General features: G+C 44.8%; 1 protein-coding gene across 2 annotated transcripts; it reads left to right on the top strand.

Moving 5' to 3' along the window:
• On the top strand, positions 1–23217 carry OCIAD2 (OCIA domain containing 2). 2 transcript variants are annotated; one of them, XM_073583514.1, is made up of 7 exons: positions 1–196; positions 11265–11352; positions 12912–12965; positions 13416–13463; positions 13587–13737; positions 15075–15172; positions 23130–23217. In XM_073583514.1, exons 1-6 carry the CDS (start codon positions 113–115, stop codon positions 15166–15168), a joined length of 519 nt encoding a protein of 172 aa, XP_073439615.1. In that variant the 5' UTR covers positions 1–112; the 3' UTR covers positions 15169–15172; positions 23130–23217. The 2 variants fall into 2 exon arrangements, with proteins under 2 accessions (XP_073439615.1, XP_073439616.1); XM_073583515.1 differs by lacking the exon at positions 1–196 and adding an exon at positions 4293–4426.
• Positions 23218–23800: the final 583 nt, after the last annotated feature.

Genomic DNA, 23800 nt, shown 5'->3' with positions numbered 1-23800 from the left:
TGTCCTGGTAATCTCTTCCGCCCTCCTAACTGCAGGACATAACAGCAGCCTGCTCCAGCTCAAGCTCATTGTGCAGGGGACCTTCATTCTCTGCTATCTACTGACAGAAAATATGGCTACAGACCCTCAACAAGCTCCAGACACCCAACAAGCTCCAGACCAGGGCACTAGCCCTGCTCCAGAAAAGAAAAATCTAGTAAGTCATTATTATATTGACTCGGTGATCTCCAACTTGTGGTTCTTCAACTGCTGCAAAACTACAACTCCCAGCATGCAAAGAGTTGTAGTGTTGCTATAATTGGAAATCACTGATTTCTATCTGTGTGCAGAGATGTGTATAGAGAATATGAATGTTCGCATATAGTGATGTTTATGTATTGTACTAGATATGTGGCAACGCAGTTGAGCGTATTCCTATTATCTTCATATTCACACCTATCATTCGTAAGGCGTGTAGATGCGTGTGATGGCGCACGGCGGAGAAGTGTTTATATATCCTCAATTGTTCACTAACTTTTTCTGTTACATCGAGCGCTTTCTACATGAGTAATGCAAGGCTTTAGTATACAGATCCCACCACGCAGGGAATCGAAAGATATACAACCAAAAGAAAACCTACATATATAGTGACGTCCTTATCAACACGTACGACATATTGTCTGTACAGATTGGTTTTGCTGAACAGAAAGAACTGACCATTTTGTGCCGTATGTCAGATAAAACTAGTACCAAATATTCTGAATTATCGGACTTGGGCTAGGTTATTTTTAATACTTTTTCATTATATTATACTAGCTGAAAAGCTTGGCGCTGCCCGGGCATAGTAACTAACTATGGTTAGTTATAACAAACTATAATGATTATATCTATATATAAAGCTGAGTGTAGAGCCCCGCCCACTCCGCGTAGCCACATTCACTATAATATCCCACATCGTCCTGTCAGCCAGAGCCACCGGATTACTACTCCTAATATCCCCCATCATCCCGTCAGCCAGAGCCACCGGACTACTACCCCTAATATCCCACATCATCCCGTCAGCCAGAGCTACCGGACTACTACCCCTAATATCCCCCATCATCCCGTCAGCCAGAGCCACCGGACTACTAACCCTAATATCCCACATCATCCCGTCAGCCAGAGCCACCGGACTACTACCCCTAATATCCCACATCATCTCGTCAGCCAGAGCTACCGGACTACTACCACTAATATCCCACATCATCTCGTCAGCCAGAGCCACCGGACTACTACCCCTAATATCCCCCATCATCCCGTCAGCCTGGGGTCAGAACCAGAGTGCTGAGTGGATTTGCCATCACTTCCATACCGGGGATCCCTTTAAGAGAGGCCTGGCGTCAGAACCAGAGCCCTGACTTCCATACCGGGGATCACTTTAAGAGGGGCCTGGGGTCAGAACCAGAGTGCTGAGTGGATTTGCCCTGACTTCCATACCAATGATCCTTTAAATAGAATCCTGGGGTCAGATTCAGAGCGCTGAGGGATTTGCCCTAACTTCCATACAGGAGATCCCTTTAAGAGAGCCCGAGGTCAGTACCAGAGCATTTGAAGGCAATGGCCCTGACTTTCATACCAGAGATCCCTTTAAGAGAGCCTGGGTTCAGAACCAGAACGCTGAGTGGAATTGCCCTAACTTCCATACCGGGGATCCCCTTAAGAGAGGCCTGGGGACAGAACCAGTGCGCTGGATGGATTTGCCCTGACTTCAAAACCAATGATCCCTTTAATAGAAGCCTGGAATCAGAGCGCAGAGCGGATTTGCCCTCACTTCCGTACCGGGGATCCCTTTAAGAGGGGCCTGGGGTCAGAACCAGAGCGCTTAGTGTAATTGCCCTAACTTCCATACCAATGATACCTTTAAGAGACCCTGGGTCAGAACCAGAGCGCTTAGTGGAATTGCCCTAACTTCCATACCAATGATACCTTTAAGAGACCCTGGGGTCAAAACCAAAGCGCTGGATGGATTTGCCCTGACTTCCATACCAATGATCCCTTTAATAGAAGCCTGGTGTCAGTATCAGAGCGCTGAGGGATTTGCCCTAACTTCCATACCGGAGATCCCCTTAAGAGGGAAGATGTGCCTGTGGGATGGAGGATGTGTGATGGGTATATGAGCAGGAAGGGGGGATTCATTTTTGTCATGTGCTCTGTGCTCCTTTCTGGGGGGCAGACAATGGCTAGGAGCTTATATTCCCGGGGATGCTAGATTTCTCCCACCCAGTCAGTGTGTACTGAGGTGTTTTCTGGAGTGGGAAAACTGTTGCTCATAGCAACTAATCACAGCTCAGCTTCTTTTAAACAGCTCTGGTGAAATGAAAGATGCTTTGTGATTGGTTGGTGACACACACACACAATTTTATATAGATAGCATCAGGCCTCCATCTAATCTATCACATCGGGAGGGCGGTAGTGTCATAACGGGGGCAGGCTTTGCAGCGTTAAGAATCCCCCCCCCCCATGTGCTCACCCACCTATCCACTCTCTCTTTCCCCAGGTGCTGACTTCTCCCGTCTGTGCTCTCTTCTTTGACCTGTCTACCCCATGTGCTGTCCCCCTTGTCTGTCTCCCCCATCTGCTGTCTTCCCCTCTTATGTCATCTCTTCTTTGACCTGTGTACCCCATGTGCTGGCAGGGGAGGAAGCAAAAGACAATACTGACATTACAGTAGGGGATTGCAGAGGATACATTTTGTGAGGTAAAATATCGTTTAAAAACAGTCAGTGAGATATTTTATCTCACAAAATGAATTCTCTGTGATCCCCTACTGTAATGTCAGTATTGTCTTTTGCGACCTCCCCTGCCCAGGAGATGTGGTATGATCCGTACATGGTCAGGTACAGACAATTTTTAAAATGAACTTTCGTTCGTGGGAAAACCCCTTTAATGTGACCGGCTTCCTCTGCCTGTCGACACGTCGCACATCTGCCGCCAGGATCAGCCGAATGATTCACTGCGCCTGCGCGTAATTTGCTCAGGCGCAGTAAATCAGACCGCCGTACGGCGTATACAGTATTGCAATGCATTATCAACTAGGATTTTTTTTTTTTTTTAAGGTGAAGCATGTTCAAATTAGGGTGTGTTCACACACAGAATATTTGCAACAGAGTTTTTTTGCTGCAGAAACCAGAGTGTTGACAAAGTAAAAAAAAATCTTAAAGAATTGACTGCAAATTTTGTAAAAACGATTTTGAAAATTCAAATCTGCAAAGAAAAAGTCCAGTAATCTGCATGTGCACGAGGCTTCAGAAATCTCACTCACTTTGCTGGAACTGTGAAACGCTGCATTATTTTTTTCATGGTAAAAAAAAACTAGGCCAAAACTCTTCACCTGTAAAAGCCATGTTTTCCAAAAACATGATTGTAGAATTGTATGTATTTTTGGTGCGATTACTAACGTGGTTTTGATCATGTAGTCAAAAAGGTGTCATGTAAATGTATGAGAACAGTGTTTCTCACAGATACGAAATATTCCCATTATAGACTATGGGGCTGTTCACTTGTCCGTGTTTTTTCACAAACCGTGTGTCCATGCAAAACTCAGGAAGACGCCTGCTTTTTTGTTTTTTTTTCTGGCAGCGTGGATGAAAAGTGCTGATTGAACCCATAGACTTCTATCCATGTACCATCCTTGTGCTGTGGATGTTTAAAATTGCGAAGGATAGGAGAAGATTTACAATTTATTTATCCATATGGGAAAAATACTGATGACATCCATAGCATTTTTTTTCTGTAGGTGAAAAATACCGACTTCTGAATGAGGCCATAGTATAAAGCCGCACAATCTTTGTGTAACGCCATACACATTTAGTTGGACTCCATATGTACTGATATAGTCGTAATAAAAAATTTAATGGGGTTGTCACTACTTGTACAATCCGTTCTCAATCCCTATGTTTATCACTTATAAAAGAATAACACACATACTCACCTGCGATGCTGGCGCCGTTCCTGCAGTGTTGGCACTGGCTCTCCCAGGGATCACATGACACTTTTATGTTGTGCTATCCCTGCAGCCAGTCATTGCTGGCTTCACTCTCTTCTCCTTCAAACGTTATTGACATCCGAAGGAAATGAGAGGCCAACATCCACTCTCAGGCCAGGATCACACATGCGAGAAACTCAGACGAGTCTCAGATCTTAATACTCGACACTGACGCCATCACTCGGGAGCAGAGCATGTAGAAATACATGCAGCCGCACGCTCCGCTCACGAGTGCCGGGTATTAAGATGCGAGACTCGTCCGATTTTCTCACATGTGTGATTCTGGCCTTAATCTGCAAGTATGTGATCTGTCCAAAGGCACGAAGAGTGAAGCCAGAGCTGATTGGCTGCAGGGATTGCTTGGCATAAAAGTATCACATGATCCCCGGGAGAGCCAGTGACACCGCCGAAACAGCATCAGAGGTGAGTATGTGTGTTTTCATATTACAAGGGGGACCCATAAGGATTGAGATTGGGTTGTTCAAGTAGTGAACAACCCCTTTAACGTATACTTGCAGCAATGCTTATTCATACATCTGTACATGCAGAGTCTTATGCAACATGGCGGAATTTGTAGTTTCAGTTGTATTCATACAGGATAGAGAAGAAGGAGCCCTTGTGTGCAGTACAGGACTTGTGCCACTTTATTTCAGCCCTATTATCAGCGTTATAATATAGCCATGAGCACAGACACCATCAGGCACCATCCCTCTAGGGCCTCATTCACATGGCAGTTTATCACAAGTGTTCCATCTGTGTTTTTCTCGGAGCAAGCTCAGGAGACTCGTACATTTTTTATCCGCGTTACGGATCAAACTCGCCAATGAAAGTTAATGGGTCAGTGGGAAAAAAGGATAGCCATCCGTGTAACATCTGCTCACTATTTGGGGCCATGTCCCCTTTGTCTTCATTTTTTTTTTGTTTGTTTTGTTTTCCCCACTGCATTTTTCTTTATATAGAAAAATTCACTGCTTTTAGCAGTCTGAACATAGTGGATGTGATTTCATGAAATAATATGCCCGCTGGCTTTCAAAGATGGTGTGGGAGGGGGGCAAGAAGGGAGTTCGTGTTTTTTTTGTTTGTTTTTTTAGGACATACAGTTGCAATTGCATATTGATATTTTTCTACATAAGAAAATATGCCGAAACAAAAACACACTCAAAATTTAGGGAAAATGTATAAAAAAAAAATAAAATAAACGTAAACACAGTAAATTGCAGTTGTGTATTTCAGTGCAGGCACTTGCGGAAAACATGCAGGAAAAAAAAGCAGCATCTCCACTATGTAGGAACTAGGAGAAATTTGGCTTTTTATTTTTTTTTGTTCATATGAGAAATATGGAAACACGGAGCAAATATAGTTGAGAATCATATCCCACACACTGAATTAATACGGCTTCATTTTTTTTGTTTGTTTGTTTTTTATTTCCCAGAGGCAAAAAGGAAAAAACAAACAAACCATAATGAGACCTTATACCGAGCAGCTCAAAAGACGTATTCCAGATTCTTGGATTTCCACAAGCTCCATCTAGATGAATAGAGCAGTCATAGAAATTTCTGCATCAAATCTCTCATTTGTAAACTTGTCCCAGTTTTTTCTTTTTTAATTAATTTTCCTGTGGCTTAAACAAAATCAACATATGTGAATTCAATGATTGCTTCCATGGCTCTAGACTTGTAATTCTAGGTTACCTTTCACTTATTTCCACCCTCCATGGCTCTAGACTTGTAATTCTAGGTTACCTTTCACTTACTTCCACCCCCCATTATAGTAAGGGCGTGTACTTTACCCGACAGGCACTCCCCGCACACATTCGCCCGTGTAGCGCTCCTCTTTGTCCTTCTTATTTCACTGTACACATTTCCTTCTGGCTGCACACTAATGTGAACTATATTCCCTGTAACCCTACATAACATAATGGCGCATTTCACTAGGCCATAGCTAACCATATGACCATGTTTTATAAAAATATCTTCTCAAAAGGCAAAAAGTTTTAGGGATGGAAAGAAAAGTGTACATATTTAAGGGCAAATATGACGCAAGAGAGGTTGGTTGGGTTGGCAACAATTTCGATAGAATCTGAAGTTGCTAAACAAATTAATCTCGGTGACTTAGTGTCATCCTTTTAAAAAAAAAAAAAAGGCAAGGAAACAAAAATTTTAATTACCTATGGTCGTTTTTGTTTTGTGTTATTGATTACTTTGTATATATTTGTCCTATACAACTTCTCAGAAGATTAAAGAGTTAGGAGAGAGTTAATTAATCATTGTTGTTGTGGTTTATTTTGCTCCTAAATTTATATCCAAAGTTTTCATCTACTGCCAAGAATAGTAGGGGCGCAACAAAATAGTTTCGCCTAGGGCGCCGTAATCTCTCGGGCCGGCCCTGTGTTCACACATGCACAAACACTGAGTTTTTTTTTTTTCTTGCACCCCAAAAATGCAATAGTTTTTCATTTTTTATTGCAGGTTGTTGTTTTTATGCTTTGTTTGACACAACGGTTTGGAATGCCTTTTTTTCATGTAGAAAAACCTCAGTTATGCACTTAAACAAAAGAATTCTGATTTTACATGAGCTTTTTCAGGATGCAGTAGGAGTCTATAGTGAAAAATGTCCCAGAAACATACAATTCCCGGTGTCTATATAAATGCAGCAGGCACACGATTTCTTGAAATCACATCCACTTAAAACTTTTAAGTGCTGCAGATTTTCCACATAAAAAAGATGCAGCAGAAAAAGCGCAGCCTTTATGCTACGTGGGAACATGCACGAAGGGCATAGTCAGACGACAATTTTTCAGGTACTCGCTCTATCCATGTATTTCAATGATAGAACTTGTATCCATGATGGTTTATTGGACTCTTCATATGTCAGTGGATTTTTGGGGGCCGAGCTCAAACTTGCCAATTCAAGTCTATGACTTTGTGAAAAAAATAACTGATAGAACTTTGATCCCATGCTTGTTGCGTCCTCGCTCTGTCCGTTTTTTCATGTTTTGATAGAAACTTGATAAACTTCTCCAAAAAACAAAAGAACTAAAACTGCTGTTAAAATCTTACAGGGAAAGGAAGAAATGTTCCAGCTTCTGGTAAAATTATCAGAGCATTCTTTATTCCATCAAAAAACAATTAAAAAAAATAGTGGACAGGAGCAAGAGCAAGCAACGCGTCGCTTGAAACGTTTGAAGCGCGTCGCTTGCTCCTGTTCCTGTCCACTATTTTTTTTAAATTGTTTTTTGATGGAATAAAGATTTCCGTACTCTGAAAATTATACCAGAAGTTGGAACATTTCTTCCTTTTCCTGCAATTGCTATGCATGAGTGGTCGGCTCGTGGTTCCGTGCGCGCAGGATTCCTACAAACTTCCACTGTGAGCTGGCATTATCCTTCTCTGTTTTCTGCGATAAAATCTTACACAGATCAAACACTGATAAAAATCTGATCAAGAACAATGATTGAAAATCAGTCTCTTTTTTTATTGTGAATGAATCACTGACATTTGGATGAGACCTCCTTCACAAGTCCATGTTTCCAGTACGGGTGGTATCCATTTTTTTTTTTCACGGATACAGCACGTACCCATTATAATCTATGCTACTGTTCACATGTCCGTTTTTTTTCCGACAGCCATGATGACAGGGGCCAATACAAGTCTATGGGTCGTTGTAAAACTCGTACAGCTCACAGATGACGTCCATGTTTTAACATTACAAAGTATAGGAGAAGATTTGTAATTTCATTTGTACCGGAAAACCACTGATTACACTTATGGGGAAAAATGGCCACACGGACCGTACACTGATGGGAAAAATGGCCACACGGACAGTACACTGATGGGAAAAATGGCCACACGGACCGTACACTGATGAGGGGGAAAACGGACACACGGACCGTACACTGATGAGAGGGAAACGGACACACGGACCGTACACTGATGAGGGGGAAACGGACACAAGGACCTACACTGATGAGGGGGAAACGGACACACGGACTGTACACTGATGAGGGGGAAAACACACTCACGGACCGTACACTGATAAGGGGGGAAATGGACACACGGATCGTACACTGATGAGGGGGAAAACAGACACACGGACCGTACACTGATGAGGGGGAAACGGACACACGGACCGTACACTGATGAGGGGTGAAACGGACCGTACACACTGATAAGGGGGAAACGGACACACGGATCGTACACTGATGAGGGGGAAAACGGACACACGGACCGTACACTGATGAGGGGGAAACGGACACACGGACCGTACACTGATGAGGGGGAAAACGCACTCCCGGACCATACACTGATGAGGGGGGAAACGGACACACGGACCGTACACTGATGAGGGGTGAAACGGACCGTACACACTGATAAGGGGGAAACGGACACACGGACCGTACACTGATGAGGGGGAAAACTGACACACGGACCGTACACTGATGAGGGGGAAACGGACACACGGACCGTACACTGATGAGGGGGAAACGGACACACGGACCGTACACTGATGAGGGGGAAAACGCACTCACGGACCGTACACTGATGAGGGGGAAACGGACACACGGACCGTACACTGATGAGGGGGAAAACGCACTCCCGGACCATACACTGATGAGGGGGGAAACGGACACACGGACCGTACACTGATGAGGGGTGAAACGGACCGTACACACTGATAAGGGGGAAACGGACACACGGACCGTACACTGATGAGGGGGAAAACGGACACACGGACCGTACACTGATGAGGGGGAAACGGACACACGGACCGTACACTGATGAGGGGGAAAACGCACTCACGGACCGTACACTGATGAGGGGGAAAACGCACTCACGGACCATACACTGATGAGGGGGGAAATGGACACACGGACCGTACACTGATGAGGGGGAAAGTGGACACACGGACCATACACTGATGCGAAACACTGATGACACCGGTAGCAGTTTTTCACATACGTGTGAAGGAGGCCTATCATGGTTACTGTCACATGCAGCAGATTTGTGACAGAAATTTCTGCAACTGAAAATCTATTTTTTGCCATTTTAATGTTTCTGTAGCATGAAATTTTCTATAAGCTGTAACCGGAAGATTGGGAGGGTCGCAGAGATCCTGTAACACATTTTTCTATGCATAAACATAGCCTAAAACATCTGCTTCTTAGACCTCAATCAGTATTTTTCATGTACACAAATTTTTTTTTAATTTTTTTTTGTGTCATCAGTGTTTGATTTGTGTGTTTCTTACATCAGTACTTGTTACTTATAGATAAATAAATGAATAGATCTGGGGATTTATTCTGACGGAATATAGGCTGAACTGGATGGACAAATGTCTTTTTTTGGCCTTGCTAACTGTTACTATGTTCTCGGTCCATAATCCTGTTAATCACAGACTGCAATACGATGCCATCTGTGTGCTGTGCCTATAAAAAAAATAAAATAAATGTGAACAGTCCCATAGATTATAATGGGTACTTGTTCAATATATGAAAAACGTAGAACACAGAGGTCTGAATGAGGCCTTAGGCCAGTGTTTGGGCACCTCAATGTACTGTTGCTATAGCTGTACATGAGTGCCTATTCACCATCAGCTGTTACCTACATGACCCGTAAAATCAGGTATTTACTGTATATCTCGCGATGGACGGTGTAAAAAAAAAAAGTTTATTTTGTGCTCCTATGTGTCATTGATAATATAACCAATTGCCAGACAAATTAAGTGACTGAATGTATGTGTAAATAAAATTACTATGTTAGGCTATGTTCACATGGTGTGTTTTTGCTGCGGTTTTTTTCTGCAGGCTAAACCTGCTTTCTTGGCAGTAAAGAATCTGCTTACAAAAAGCGGGTTTTGCTATGTTTTTCATGTGTTTTTCAGGATCCCAAAGTTCAGCTTTGCTTATACCACAGAAGTATGAACACAGGCCACCAATGCAGTACATATGTGAAACCATAAAAACAATTTTATGAAAAAATGGCAATTTGATCAGATTATTTAGTGGAAAAATATTTTTCTGTCTGAAAAAATAATAGTGACTATTCTGAACGAAAAAGTTACAAATGTAACAGTGACGGGAGGTGAATTGGTCAGGAATAGTTTACTTAAGAAATTGGCAGTGCATTAAGTTTGTAGGACATGGTTTACTTTAACACATTGGTCAGCCCTTGAGTTGGTCAGGTATTGTTCAATGTCACACGTTGGTTGGCCAATGCTTATTTTGCACACATCACTTATTCAATTAAACTGCGCTAATCCCTACTGCCATTCTCAGGGGAGGAGACCAAGACATTATGGTTGACACTTGGGAAAATCACAAAAATAAATGGGTTTCATATCCTGCTGTACATGCTTTTCTCACAGAAAACTCAGCAAAGCCTGATATCTGCGTTTTTGCACTTGGGGTCCCGTTACACTAAACGACGCACCAGCGATCCCGACAACGATACAACCTGGTCAGGATCGCTGGTGCGTCGCTACATGAACGCTGGTGAGCTGTCAAACAGGCAGATCTCGCCAGCGATCAGGACTAAGCGCGGCGCTTAGTTACCCGCTGTTTACCTTGGATACCAGCTTCCAGCGCGAGCATGCTGATATCCAAGGTACACAGCAGGTAACTAAGCACGCGCGGCGCTTAATTGCCAGCTGTTTACCTTGGATACCAGCTCCCAGCGTCTGCTTACAGCGCTGGGTGCTCGCTGATCGTTGGTGTCCCGCTGCCACACACAGCGATGCCTGCTGGCCAGCGGGAGACCAATGATCAAATAATGGCCCAGGAATTCCTGCACAATCAGTGATACCCAGTGGGGGGGGCAGTCGCTGATGCGTGCCACACACAGCGACATCGCTGGCGAGATCGCTGATGCGTCTCAAAATCAGTGACTCATCCGCGATCTCGCTTAGTGTGAAGTACCCCTTACTCATTGCTTTCTATGGCTGAAAAAACGCTGAAAGCAGTTTTCCAAGTCAGTCAGGGAGAAAACAATGTTTGCATGAGATTTCTGAAATCTCCTAGCTTGGTACTGTAAAACGCAGCTTAAAATTTGTATTAAAAAGGCAACAAAAACGAAACGTGAGCATAGCCTTTTGCCAGTCATGAGAAATCTAGTGTAGAAGCCATATGCAAAGCAAACAAAGTGCACTGTGGGTGTGGCCATGCACTTTAAAGAAGCACTAATTTTGCACTGACACGCCCCCAGTGCACTTCCATCCAATAGAGTCCAGAGGAATCTGTAAAATATGTGTATTTCTTTCTTTATAGATGCATTGCCCTATTACTTCCCATGGACACAGAGACGAATTTGGTAAAATCATAAAGGAATGTAAAGAGGAGAGTTTTTGGTACAGAGGTAATCAATATAATCACTATCATATGTTGTCAGGCTATAACAATACTCTCTGGACTTGGCTTCATTATTTGGTATACACTTTCTGTGCTGGAAATAGACTGTGTGTTAGAGTGTGGGATGAGCAGGTTCGGGAATGCTGGGGGGGATGCAGGCCTCACCCACAATCCAGGACATTCCCATGATAACTGGGACAATTGTGAGGCCGACCCGTACATGACCCGTACATTCTAGGTTCCATCCCTGGGGCTCATGCACATTATTGGCACAGAGCCTGTATGGCTCCTTTAGTACAGAGCGGTATGGCTCTGTGCACCATCATACAAACTCCAAAGGACTGTGTGTATGGAAATATTCACCCTAGAAGCAATTTCAGGGAGAATTTCTCTGAATATACACAATCCACTGGATCTTTTTTTCCTCTTGAGATCTTAAAGCACCCCCTTTTAGCATGGTTTTTTTTTCTTTAATTTCACTGCAGGAATGGCGCCATTAATGTCTGTTTCCTACCGCTAATAATATACTTACCATCCGCCGTCTATTGCTCTGTCTGGCGCCGCTCCGGTCCTGTGCCACCATCTTGCGACTGCAACTTCTGACTGATGGGAAGTCACAGGTAACGGTCACCAGCTCTCAGTGCAAGTCTATGAGGCTCGTTCTGGCCTTGCTCTGGCTCTCACAGACTTATATTGAGAAGTGAGGTTCGGCTCGACCAGTAGACACTGGAGAGATCCGGCAGGACACACACTGCTGATGACTGACCGGAGCGTCGCCGAGAACAGATGAAGAGTGCGGCTGGTAAGAATAATACTACAGGCAGGGAACGTACATTAGTGATATCAGTGAAACGGTTAAAACAAAAACACCTGAGTGGCGCTTTAAGGTTCATTTACATGGTTCAAATTCTCTCTATAGATGAGGACCAAATGAGTATATACAAGACAACCAGCACCCATTCAAGGCCCTGGTCACATGGGCCATCAAATCTGTATAACACAATAGTTCTGTCCCCATACAATATGTGTGTTGTCAGCAGCACATCCTCTGTATACATGGGCAATGTGCTGCCGACAGCAATGATTGAATTGGTGACAAACAATTCAATCAGACAACGAACGAGCCCCTTGACATTATCAGCCCTTGTAAATGGGCTTATAGGCAGTCTATATATTGCATGTTTTGCTTGTAACGGTTGAGGCTCCACTCCTGGTTTTAACTTGTAGCACCACTCCAGTGTTTTTCGCTCGAGTGTTTTCAGGATGAGCCGGAAGTCACATGTAAGTATCTTATATTAGAATACACTTACATTGAGAACTTGTGACTGTCAGAAGCTGTGTTCACAAGATGAGGGCGCAAGACCAGAGTGGCATACTAGAGGCAGGGAGCAGACATTAGTGACACCACTCCAGCAAAAAAATAAAATCTTGCTGGAATGGTGCTTTAAAAAACAAACCTTGAAACAATAAAAAAAAAAAAAATAAAACAAATCTGAGTGCCCCTTATGCTTGTCTGCAGCCGTATCCGAATATGTTAATAATTATTTGTGGTTTTGGTTCTTGCAGCTCTGCCTCTGTCCCTTACCAGCATGCTAGCCACACAAGTCCTCATCCACCAAGGTAAGTGATCACATGTATACAGTTGTTTTAACGCAAGATACATCATAATGTATTATTACTACACTGTGATGATCAGTGCACATGGGCAGTTTATACAAAATGTTTCATGAGAAAGAAGGATTGAAAAATGAGTACAGAATCTCTGGCTGTTATGACCTGATTCATCAACAGACAGCAGTTCTGGCAGTAGTTCTTGATGAATCTTGGCACATTGCTCATTGACAATTGTCCCCCGCTCACTATTCATCATGGGCTGTCAATCAAGGACCTTGCATAAAGAAGGAAAAAGAGACAAAGGCATTCTCTTCACATCACATATAGACCTTTTAGGTTTGACTTGAATTGTGCTTTAAGCATGAATGGATACATTCTTTTTGGGTTCGATTTCCCCCCTACATATAAATGTTAGAAATAACTTGTAGCTCATTAGATTTATTTTTTCCCCCACAGGATATCTCTCTGCAAACAAACGGTTTGGTTCCTTGCCAAAGCTAGCATGTAAGTGTGAGGATTATCATGGTGCAGATGTTGTGTGTGTATCGTACCAATAGCAGCCTTTTCTGGGTGCAAAAAAAGGGAACAAAAGTAAAGTAACAACTAATGTTCTTTTGCGTGACTCAGTGGCCGGGTTCCTGGGGTTCACCATTGGAAAGATTTCCTATTTTGGAACATGCCAGAAAAAGTTTGAGAAACTGGGAGTGCAGAATCCATTTGAAGCTGGATTTACCCCTGGTATTGCTGGTCCGTTTGGTCCCGGATTTTTCAATCGCAAGTATGTGCCATAAATTGTAAAAGATTTATTCCCAAATGTCATATTCTTTTTACTATTCAAGTTCACAAATAGGATTCTCTTACAGAGAAGACATCTTTGTATACGTGCACATTATATAGGGGGGAGTCCCTGCTTGTAACCCACCCCCACCTTCCCTCTTCAATGTCTTAAAGGGAGTCTGTCAGCAGGTTTTTGCTATGAAATCTGAGAGCAGCAGGATATAGGGGCAGAAACCTGATTCCAGTAAGGTATCACTTAAGGCCCCGTCACACACAGCGAGATTGCTGATTTTGTGATGCAACAGCGATCTCGCGATATCGCTTTGTGTGGCACGCCCCCCGCCGGGTATCACTGATCGTGCTCTAATGTCCCGGGCCATTTTTTGATTGTTCGTCTCCCATTGGCCAGCGTGCATCGCTGCGTGTGGCAGCGGGAGAGCAACGATCAGCGAGCTCCCAGCGCTGTAAGCAGACGCTGGGAGCTGGTATCCAAGGTAAATATCGGGTAACTAAGCGAGCGTGTCACTTAGTTACCCGCTGTGTACCTTGGATACCTGCATGCTGGCATTGGGAGCTGGTTTCCAAGGTAAACAGCGGGTAACTAAGTGACGTGCGCGCTTAGTTACCCGATATTTACCTTGGATACCAGCGCCAGCACACAGGTATCCAAGGTACACAGCGGGTAACTAAGTGACGCGCGCGCTTAGTTACCTGATATTTACCTTGGATACCAGCTCCCAGCGCCAGCACGCAGGTATCCAAGGTACACAGTGGGTAACTAAGTGATGCGCTCGCTTAGTTACCTGATATTTACCTTGGATACCAGCGTCCTCACTGGTGTCTGCCTGTTTGGCAGCTCACCAGCGATCATGTAGCGAGGCACCAGCGATTCTGACAAGGTCGCATCGTTGTCGGGATCGCTGGTGCATTGTTTAGTGTAACGGGATCCTTACTGGACTGATTGGAGTTGATGGACTCCCTGTTTTCTTTTCTGTAGATGTAGCAGTGGTCAGAATGCGGAGCCCTGTATAACCCCGCACACCCTATTTGTGGGGGCGGGGTTACACAGATTGGCCTGACTGGTTTGCTGGTGAAACCTAGTCCTGCTGTGATGATCTCCTGCTGATTAAACACTGATTGTAGAAGCCTCAGTGTACTGACCACAAACTGAAGTTTAATTTTGATGGTAGTTTTGGCACAAACGACATTTTCTGGTAAATCGCCAAAGTGAAGAGGAGTCTTGTTAAAGTGTAAAAATTTCAATGTGTATTTTTTTATTGAATTTGGTGTCTGCTGAATTGTGAACCACCAAGTATTAATGATATTTCTGTACCTCAGGCACTGTCACCAAACCTGTGAGGAATGTAAGAAGAAATGTGAGAAGGACAAGGGCAAAGAACAGAGCGTCCAGCCCCCCACTGACTCCTCCTGAGCCTGTAAGTATCATCTTCTCTACCAGGCAAAGAACTGAAGATACGCATAAATGTGGAAAAGTGTAAGGCGGCTAAAAATGGACATCTCTTTAAATCTAAGGCTAAGTTCACACGTACCGGAACTCTCGCGGAAATTACCGCGAGAATTCCGGAATTCCATTCCGCGGGAAAATCGCATTTTAAATTCCCGCGATTTTCCCGCGGAAAAACTAGCATTTTGCAAGTGTAATTAGCTTGCAGAATGCTAGCATTTTCCAAGCGATCTGTAGCATCGCTTGGAGAACTGATTGACAGGTTGGTCACACTCGTCAAACATAGTGCTTGACAAGTGTGACCAAGATGAAATGTAAAAAAAAAAATAAAAATGGTGTTATTCTTACCTTCCGACGTCCCGCGCAGCCATTCCCAGTAATCCTTTGCGAAAATGCCCGCGATGACGAACGTTCTCGCGGGATCGCGACGTCTCGCGAATGACCGCGAGACTTCGCGATCCCACGAGAACAAATGCCATCGCGGGCATTTTCGCAAAGGATTACTGGGAACGAGAGCGTGGAGAGAGGCGGGAAGGCTGCGCGGGACATCGGAAGATAAGAATAACAATATTTTTTTATTTTAAATTCTATTTTTTACAGGGATATGGTACCCAGAGCCCGGAGGAGAGTCTCCTCTCCTCCGGACCGTGGGTACCATCCGCAACTGTTCTGCTTATTTTCCGCATGGTGTGCACAGCCACATGCGGGAAATAAGCGGAACAATGCATTCCTATGGGTGCGGGATCGCCGCGATTCCGCAAAATTAATGAGCATGCTGCGGTTTTTATCGCAAAGCGATTCCGCCGCGGTAAAAACCGCAGCATTAGCACAGCATTGCGGAATCCCATAGGAATGCATGGAATGCTTATTTTTCGCGGCAAAATCGCGCGGTTAAAACCGCCACGGAAACGCAAAAAAAATGCAACGTGTGAACTCAGCCTAAAATGTTCATATATAATATAGCAACGCTGAGCTGTGCAAAGCTGGAGGTCAATGCCTATACATCTCTATGGGGTCCTACTGTACCCCTCTATGCCTATAACTTCATACTGGCTGGATTTTCTGGCTGCAAAAATTGCCCCATGTTTTGTTAGACACCTTATTTAAAAATCACAATCCCTAGAAGGCCTGCTTTTATGGAAGGATATCTACATACTATAATGCTCTAAGGCAGTATGCTGTGTGCCTTCATACATCCTCTAGATATCTAATATATCTTACCACACCATTACTAACTTTTGTGACATTAGAAAGTGGCAGCACTTCAAGGTAGCAAAAATAATAAGTTCCGTATATTAAAGGGGTTTTCTCAAGATGCAGCTATCTCAAGAGCTTCCCGCTCCCAGCCACGGTTTCCTGCTATGTCAGACAAAGTGCTCTCCTGAAGATGGACACTTTGGATTACCATCATGGTCATGTCCCTGGCTCAATCTTTCCAAGGCTGCTAGAGGAGACATTTTTGTCTTTGTAGAATGGAAATGCATAAACAATGAGGATGGTGGGATCCAGTGATCCGGCCACCTTTAGAGTGGCGCGAGCAAGCTGTAAAGCATAAAGCCTGCTTCTGTCACGTGCTAAGTAACTGGCTAGGCTGGGATTGCAGGGTGGCCAGTAATCTAGGTAAACAGCTGTACACTTGAGAATGAAGGGAAAGTATTAAGTTATGTACCGGTAACGGTATTTTTCGGAAGCCCATGACAGCACCATGAGAGAGAGGATCCGCCCTTCAGGAACAGGAAACCTACAGATACAAAAGGGCGGAACCTCTCCCACGCATCAGTTGGATTACAGAGCTTGAGAGGCTACCATGGTTAATGGCACAGAATATATACACACTGATATATCACTGTACTGATACACACTTAACATTATGGCTGGTCCATACAATCAGGGCAACTTTTACCACCCACCTTTCGTGTCTCCCTTTTTTTCCTCATGGATTGTAAGCTTGCGAGCAGGGCCCTCATTCCTCTTGGTATTTGTTTTAATCTATGTGATTATTCTTATGCTGTAATGTCTATTGTCTGTACAAATCCCCTCCGAAATGTAAAGTGCTGCGGAATATGTCGGCGCTATAGAAATAAAATTTATTATTATACAATCTATATATCCTATTTACAAATTATATACCATCTCCCACATAAGGTAAATCCGTGAAACAATCTTCTAAAGGGAGTGCACCCCTATATGTGAACAAGGGAGGGAACTAAGGGTGCTGTCATGGGCTTCCGAAAAATACCGTTACCGGTACGTAACTTAATACTTTATTCGGACTCCCATGACAGCACCACGAGAGAATTACAGAGATGTAAACTAACTTAGGGAGGGACTACAGCCTGCAGTACTGTTAGCCCAAAGGTGAGATTCGAGGAGGCACCCATATCTAACCGATAGTGGTTAAAAAAGGTGGAAGGAGATGACCAGGTGGCCGCCTTACATATCTGGTCAATTGACACTCAGATCTCTCTGCCCAAGATGACGCCATGGCACGAGTGGAATGCGCCCTCAGATTCTGTGGAGCCGGACCACCACCTGCTGTGTAGGCAAGAGAGAGAGCCTCCCTAATCCACTTTGCTAACATGCGTCTTGATACCCTAAACCCTTTCTTAGGACCTTGGAAGGATAAAAACAACGCGTTCTCTTTCTTCCAAGGATCAGTGGCTGCTATATATTTTAGTAGGCATCTTTTAACATCTAACAAATGAAGCTTCTGCTCTTTAGGGTTGGTAGTATTAGGGAGGAAGGAAGGGAGAACTATCTCTTGCGTCCTGTGAAAGTGTGACGCTACCTTGGGCAAGTATGCCGGGTCCGGTTTTAGGATTACTCTATCCTGTAAGAACTCTGTATAAGGGGGCAACCTGGAAAGTGCCTGTATATCACTTATTCTACGTGCGGATGTTATTGCTACCAAAAAAGCTGTCTTAAGGGATATAACCTTTAGCGATGCCGAATCTAGAGGCTCGAATGGCTTCTCTGTCATAGCTGTAAGGATCAAATTTAAGTCCCATGGTATACATTTATCCCTGTGTATAGGTCTAGAACTAGTAGCCGCTTTGATGAATCTGGCCACCCAATAGTTGCTGGCAATATCACAGGTAAATAGGGCCCCCAAGGCTGAAACCTGTACTTTTAAGGTACTTGTGGAAAGACCCAATTCGAGACCTCTCTGGAGGAATTCTAGAATCTGCTTTGTGGGTATTCCATCCCTGATATTAAACTCAGAGGTGGACAGGAATCGCATCCAGGTTCTAACATAGATATTTGTAGTAGTTTGCTTCCTGCTTTTCAGGAGGGTGTCAATTAAATTTTTGGAGAAACATCTATTCTTTAACAGTGCCCTCTCAAACACCACGCCGTCAAATGAAGTGCCGCTACTTGTGGGTGGTTGACTGGCCCCTGGTAGAGAAGATTCGGAAGGTTCGGCAGTACCCAGGGATCGCATACTGACATGGTCCTCAACCTTGTGAACTAGGTCCTTCTGGGCCAGAATGGGGCAATTAATATGACCCTTGCTCGATCTTCCCTGATCTTTCTTACTACCAGAGGTAAGAGGCTTAATGGTGGAAAGGCATATGCCAGAGAGAAGTCCCATTTTATTAGGAAGGCGTCCACTGCCAGTGGATTTTCCCTGGGGTTCAGAGAGCAGAATGTTTTTTCCTTTCTGTTTTCTTTGGTGGCAAAGAGGTCTACCTCCGACTGACCCCATTTGCGGACAATCAGGTTGTGAACGTCCGTGTTTAAAGCCCATTCTCCATGCCTTAGGGCCCTGCGGCTTAGAAAGTCTGCCTTCATGTTGTCTTTACCTCTGATGTGGAGCGCAGTTAAAGATTGAAAATTTTCCTCGGCTATCTGAAAAAGACATTCCGTTATCCGCATCAGGGCCTTGGAGCGTGTTCCCCATTGGTGGTTGACATAGGCTACTGCTACCTGGTTGTCCGAGGGGATCTCACATGATGACCCTGTAGGTACATAATGAGTTTTTTAACTGCCAACTCAATCGCCAACAGTTCCCTCTGGTTAGATGAGGTTTCAGTTCCAGAATCCCAATGTCCCTGTACCACTATTTCCCCCATATGGGGACCCCAAACCCAAGGGGCTAGCATCTGTGGTTATTATGCGGGTTATCTGCGTCACCCAGGGGGGCACCCCTGAGGATAAGTTATTGTCATCAAGCCACCATCTAAGAGATGTAAGAGTCAAAGGGCTTAAAGATACCTGGCCCTGTAGAGACCCCTCTATGGCCCTGCTACTAACTAGGACGTCTCTCTGAAGGGATCTAGTGTGAAATTGTGCCCACTTTACTGCTGGGATACATGAGGTTAGAGAGCCTAACAGAGACATGGCTTGCCTGAGGGTCATGGAGGGTTTATTCATTGCCCGAAGTACCTGCTGTTTTATATGTTCTAACTTATCTGATGGCAGAAGACACTGCTGAGTTTCTGAATTTAATTTAACAGTAAGCCTAGGAACTTTTGGACTCTTAAGGGCTCAAATCGGGATTTCTCGTAATTTATTATCCATCCGAAGCTCTCTAGTCTGGATCTAGCTTTCTCTATTTGGGATAGACAATGATCCACCGAATTCCCTACAATCAAAAAATCGTCTAGATACGGGACAATTAAGATATCAGCTTCCCACTAATGAGCCATGACTTCGGCCACTATCTTCGTAAATACGCGGGGCGCTGCTGAAAGACCAAAAGGAAGAGCTCTAAACTGAAAATGACAGATTAGACTGCCCATTGAACCGCCACTCTCAGGAACTGCTGGAAGTCTGCGTGGATAGGCACATGATAGTACGCGTCTTTCAAATCCACGACTGCCATAAAACACCCTTCAAACAACATCTTTATTGCTGAATTGATGGATTCCATCTTAAAGGTGCGATTAACTAAAAACTAATTGAGGGAACGTAAATTAATAATGGTTCTAAATGATTTGTCCGGTTTTTGGATCAGGAACAAGGGAGAGTAGAAGCTTCTATCTCTCTCTGATTCCGGAACCTCTACCAGGACCTTTTTCAAGCACAGGCTCAAGATTGCTGCTTCTAAAGCAGCTTGTTCAAGAGGCGAAGATCTTAAGGGAGTTGGTTTAAAGGTATCCCGTGGAACATAATTAAACTCCAACTTGAGTCCGATGGATATTACGTTCCGCACCCAGTCACTATTGGTGATCTACAACCATGCTGGGAGGAAGGCTGACAGTCTACCCCCCACAGGAATTGCTAGTCATTGGCCTGGTTTCTTTCGCTCTCTTGACGAACGCCTGAACATGAAGCCCGTGCCTCTTCTCCTTCTATCCTCCCATCTGGGACGGTCTCTATTAGGTGAAGGATTGCGCCTTCTACCCTGACCGAATCTCCTTCTATTGAACAGACGTCGGTAGGATGTGGACCATAGATTAGGGAACTTTTTCTTATCGTCCCCGGCTTTCTCAAGCAACTCATCCAGGACTGCTCCAAACAAATATTCCCCTTCACATGGGATAGTGTAGAGCTTTGACCTGGATGTTATGTCTCCCTGCTAGCACTTTAGCCACAGGGCTCTACGAGCCGCATTAGAGAGTCCTGCTGCCCTGGCGGCCATTCTCACCGCATCAGCAGAGGAGTCCGCTAGGAAGGCTGCAGCCTCCTGGATTACTGGTAGGGCCCCAAGAATTGTCTGTCTAGGTGTCCCTTGTTTCTACTGAGACGCCAACTGGTCCAACCAGATCATCATGGACCTGGCAGTACATGTTGAGGCTACTGCTGGTCTTAAAGAACCGGCTGCCATCTCCCAGGTACCTTTAAGGAAGGTATCTGCCTTCCTATCTAAAGTATCGTCAAGGGTCCGCATGTCCTCGAAAGGTAGTGAGGATTTTTTTGATGTCTTTGCGATTGCCGCATCTAATTTAGGGGCCTTGTCCCAAGTGTTCACCGCCGGATCATCGAAGGGGTATCTACGTTTGAGGGTTGGTGGTAGCGAACCTCTCATCTGGTTTCTTCCATTCTCTACGGATTAAATCTTGAATCTTTTCATTCAAGGGGAAGACCCTTCGCATTCTCTGCTCCAGCCCCCCGAACATGACATCCTGCATGGATAATTGAGGTTTCGGCTCCTCCACTTCCATTGTTCCTCTCACCGCCTTTACCAGCTTGTCCACCCGGTCAAGCGGCAGACAAAACCAGCCAGAATCCTCTTCCTCTGAGGAGGATGAGACATGGGAGTGCTTACTTCTCCATTCTACCGCGGAATCTGACTCCACAGGGTCCCCACCCGTTAAGCTCTCCGGTTGGGACAGGGATTTCAGGGTTTCCCTCATCTCTGCCCTGACTATGTCCTTTAAGCTTGCAGCTATTACAGGCGATTCTTCCGCCACTGTCTGCTGGATACAGGGGGGACACAACCTCTTGGAGCATGAGTCCGGTAATGGGCATGCACAAAGTGCGCATTCTCTGTGCTTTGTTTTACTCGTGGATTTCGTTCCCTGCAGTAAAACATAGAGGGGGGCCCCGTCACTGAGTGAACATTCACGTAGATCACTTACCAGTACAGCAATCAAATACCGGAGAATGAGGGGGATCTTTCTCAGCCGATGCTCCTGTCTAGAGGAGCTTTTATGACTGGATTGGTCACTTTGTCCCTCACGCTCCTGTCACGGGACTCCTTTTTCTTTTGTTTGACCTGATGAAGGTCCTCTAGGGGCGGCAGTGATGATTGTCGCTGCTGCCGCCGCCCTCGTTCGCTCTCCATTACTGCGTGCAATAATGTGGCCAAAAGCATGGAACCCATTTTGGGCCCTGCTTATACACCCCTCCTCCGGACAGCAGACATGCCCCCCTTGATTGGGCACCCCCCCAGCTGGTGCTGCTATTGGCCGGTGACCCGGTGCTTACCGGCGCCTATTCCGATGGGCGCCGCCATCTTGGATTCTTTGTGCCTGCGCAGTGGCGCCGCCCTGACGTCACTGCGACCCCGCATACGCCTCCTGCATAACCCGGAAGTCACGCGGGACGCTCGGGTGTTCCTTACACAGCGGTCACCGGCACCATGCAGCTGCGCCGCCCCCGACCACAGCCACCACACGCCGCCGGAGCAGGGAGACCCCGGGGGCATACTCTCCGGCGGCGACTTTTTTTTTTTTTCCCCTTGAAGGCGGACATCCTCCGGACACCGCTCCCTGCTGTTCACGCCACCGCCGTACAGCCCATCCAGGACCACCCCGTGGCGTCTTCCAGGAGCTCCGCACCTGGCCGAGGTAGAACCCCCAACCCCCCCGCTTCCTGTACCGACCGGTCGGCCTGGGATCCATCCAGATCAGGAAACCAACTGATACAAAAGGGCGGCACCTCTCCCACGCATCAGTTGGTTTCCTGTTCCTGAAGGGCGGATCCCCTCTCTTGTGGTGCTGTCATGGGAGTCTGTAAAAACATTAAAATTTATTCGAACAATTTTACCCATTTTATGAACTTGAGAAAACCCCCGTGCACAAAATACATTTAAAGCAAGTTACTACTTATGGACTCTGAGAGCTTCATCTGGGTCCGGCACATTATATACATTGTACTACAATAATGGCATGCACCCTCCCTCACCCATCATGACTCATGTTGGCACAGGTGAAGAGCAAGACAGAACGTGTAATACTGTATTTTGGCTCCTTGTAGCGCCTCGATAATCAGTGCAAGCACTTCACCTATACAGTTGTGTAACACCATGTAGATTGGATGAATCCTCAGCCAATGTCACAGATCAGCAAAAAGTCATAATGGCTGAGCAAAGTGGCCGGTTTAACTGGAGGGTGTTGACGCATTGCATTCTTTTCTAGACTCCTCTGTCATACCATGATCTGCCAATAATGAAAATTTACACGTTTATTGACATTATTAAACATGTGATGTGTTGCAGCGCTGCATTGTGCTGACAATCTTCATTTTTATTGTTTCCTTAGGTTACCGTCATGAATGTGAAAGCAGAGCTTGGACTTAATATGTAAATATTAATTTGTTGCATATAATAAAACTTTTATTTTTCTCAAATATGGTATCTTGTCCCAAGTGGTTTGACGAATGTACATTTGTGATGAACACTGCCATATGCTACACGCATGACTCGGATGTGACGGTAAAGGAGCGCTGCGGCTCTCACACTCAAGATATCCCTAATGAGATAAGGCGCTCCACAACCAGTTCACACAACACCACCGCACTTTTTGCTGCCATAACCAATTTTGTTAGTCCAGCAGGACACCTGCCATAAATAATCCACTAACACAACCAGAATATATGTTACATCTTCAGGGTTATGGGTACGTTTACAGCAGTAAGGCACAAACTTAATACATTTTACATTTAATAAATCTAAAATAAAAAGGGATTAATACAGAAATGTCTTATGGATTGGATCTGTGAACGCTTCTAGTGGAGATGACTACAAAAAAAATAGTGCAGAGATCTGCAATAAATGTTGTTTTTCCTTTTCTCTTGATGAGGCGTTATATAGGGTCTTATCCAGACAGGAACCTCCTAGTGGAATAGTATGACCACCTTGTTTTCCAAGAATATTTTTACTATCCACACCAAACATGGCTGATATATTCATAAATCAGGGAATATTGCATTT

The sequence above is a fragment of the Dendrobates tinctorius genome, unplaced genomic scaffold (genome assembly GCF_039654945.1).
Source record: "Dendrobates tinctorius isolate UK_male_01 unplaced genomic scaffold, ASM3965494v1 ptg000079l, whole genome shotgun sequence".
Lineage (NCBI taxonomy): Eukaryota > Metazoa > Chordata > Amphibia > Anura > Dendrobatidae > Dendrobates > Dendrobates tinctorius.
Note: the sequence above shows the minus strand (reverse complement) of the source record. Positions and strands in the feature narration are given on the sequence as shown.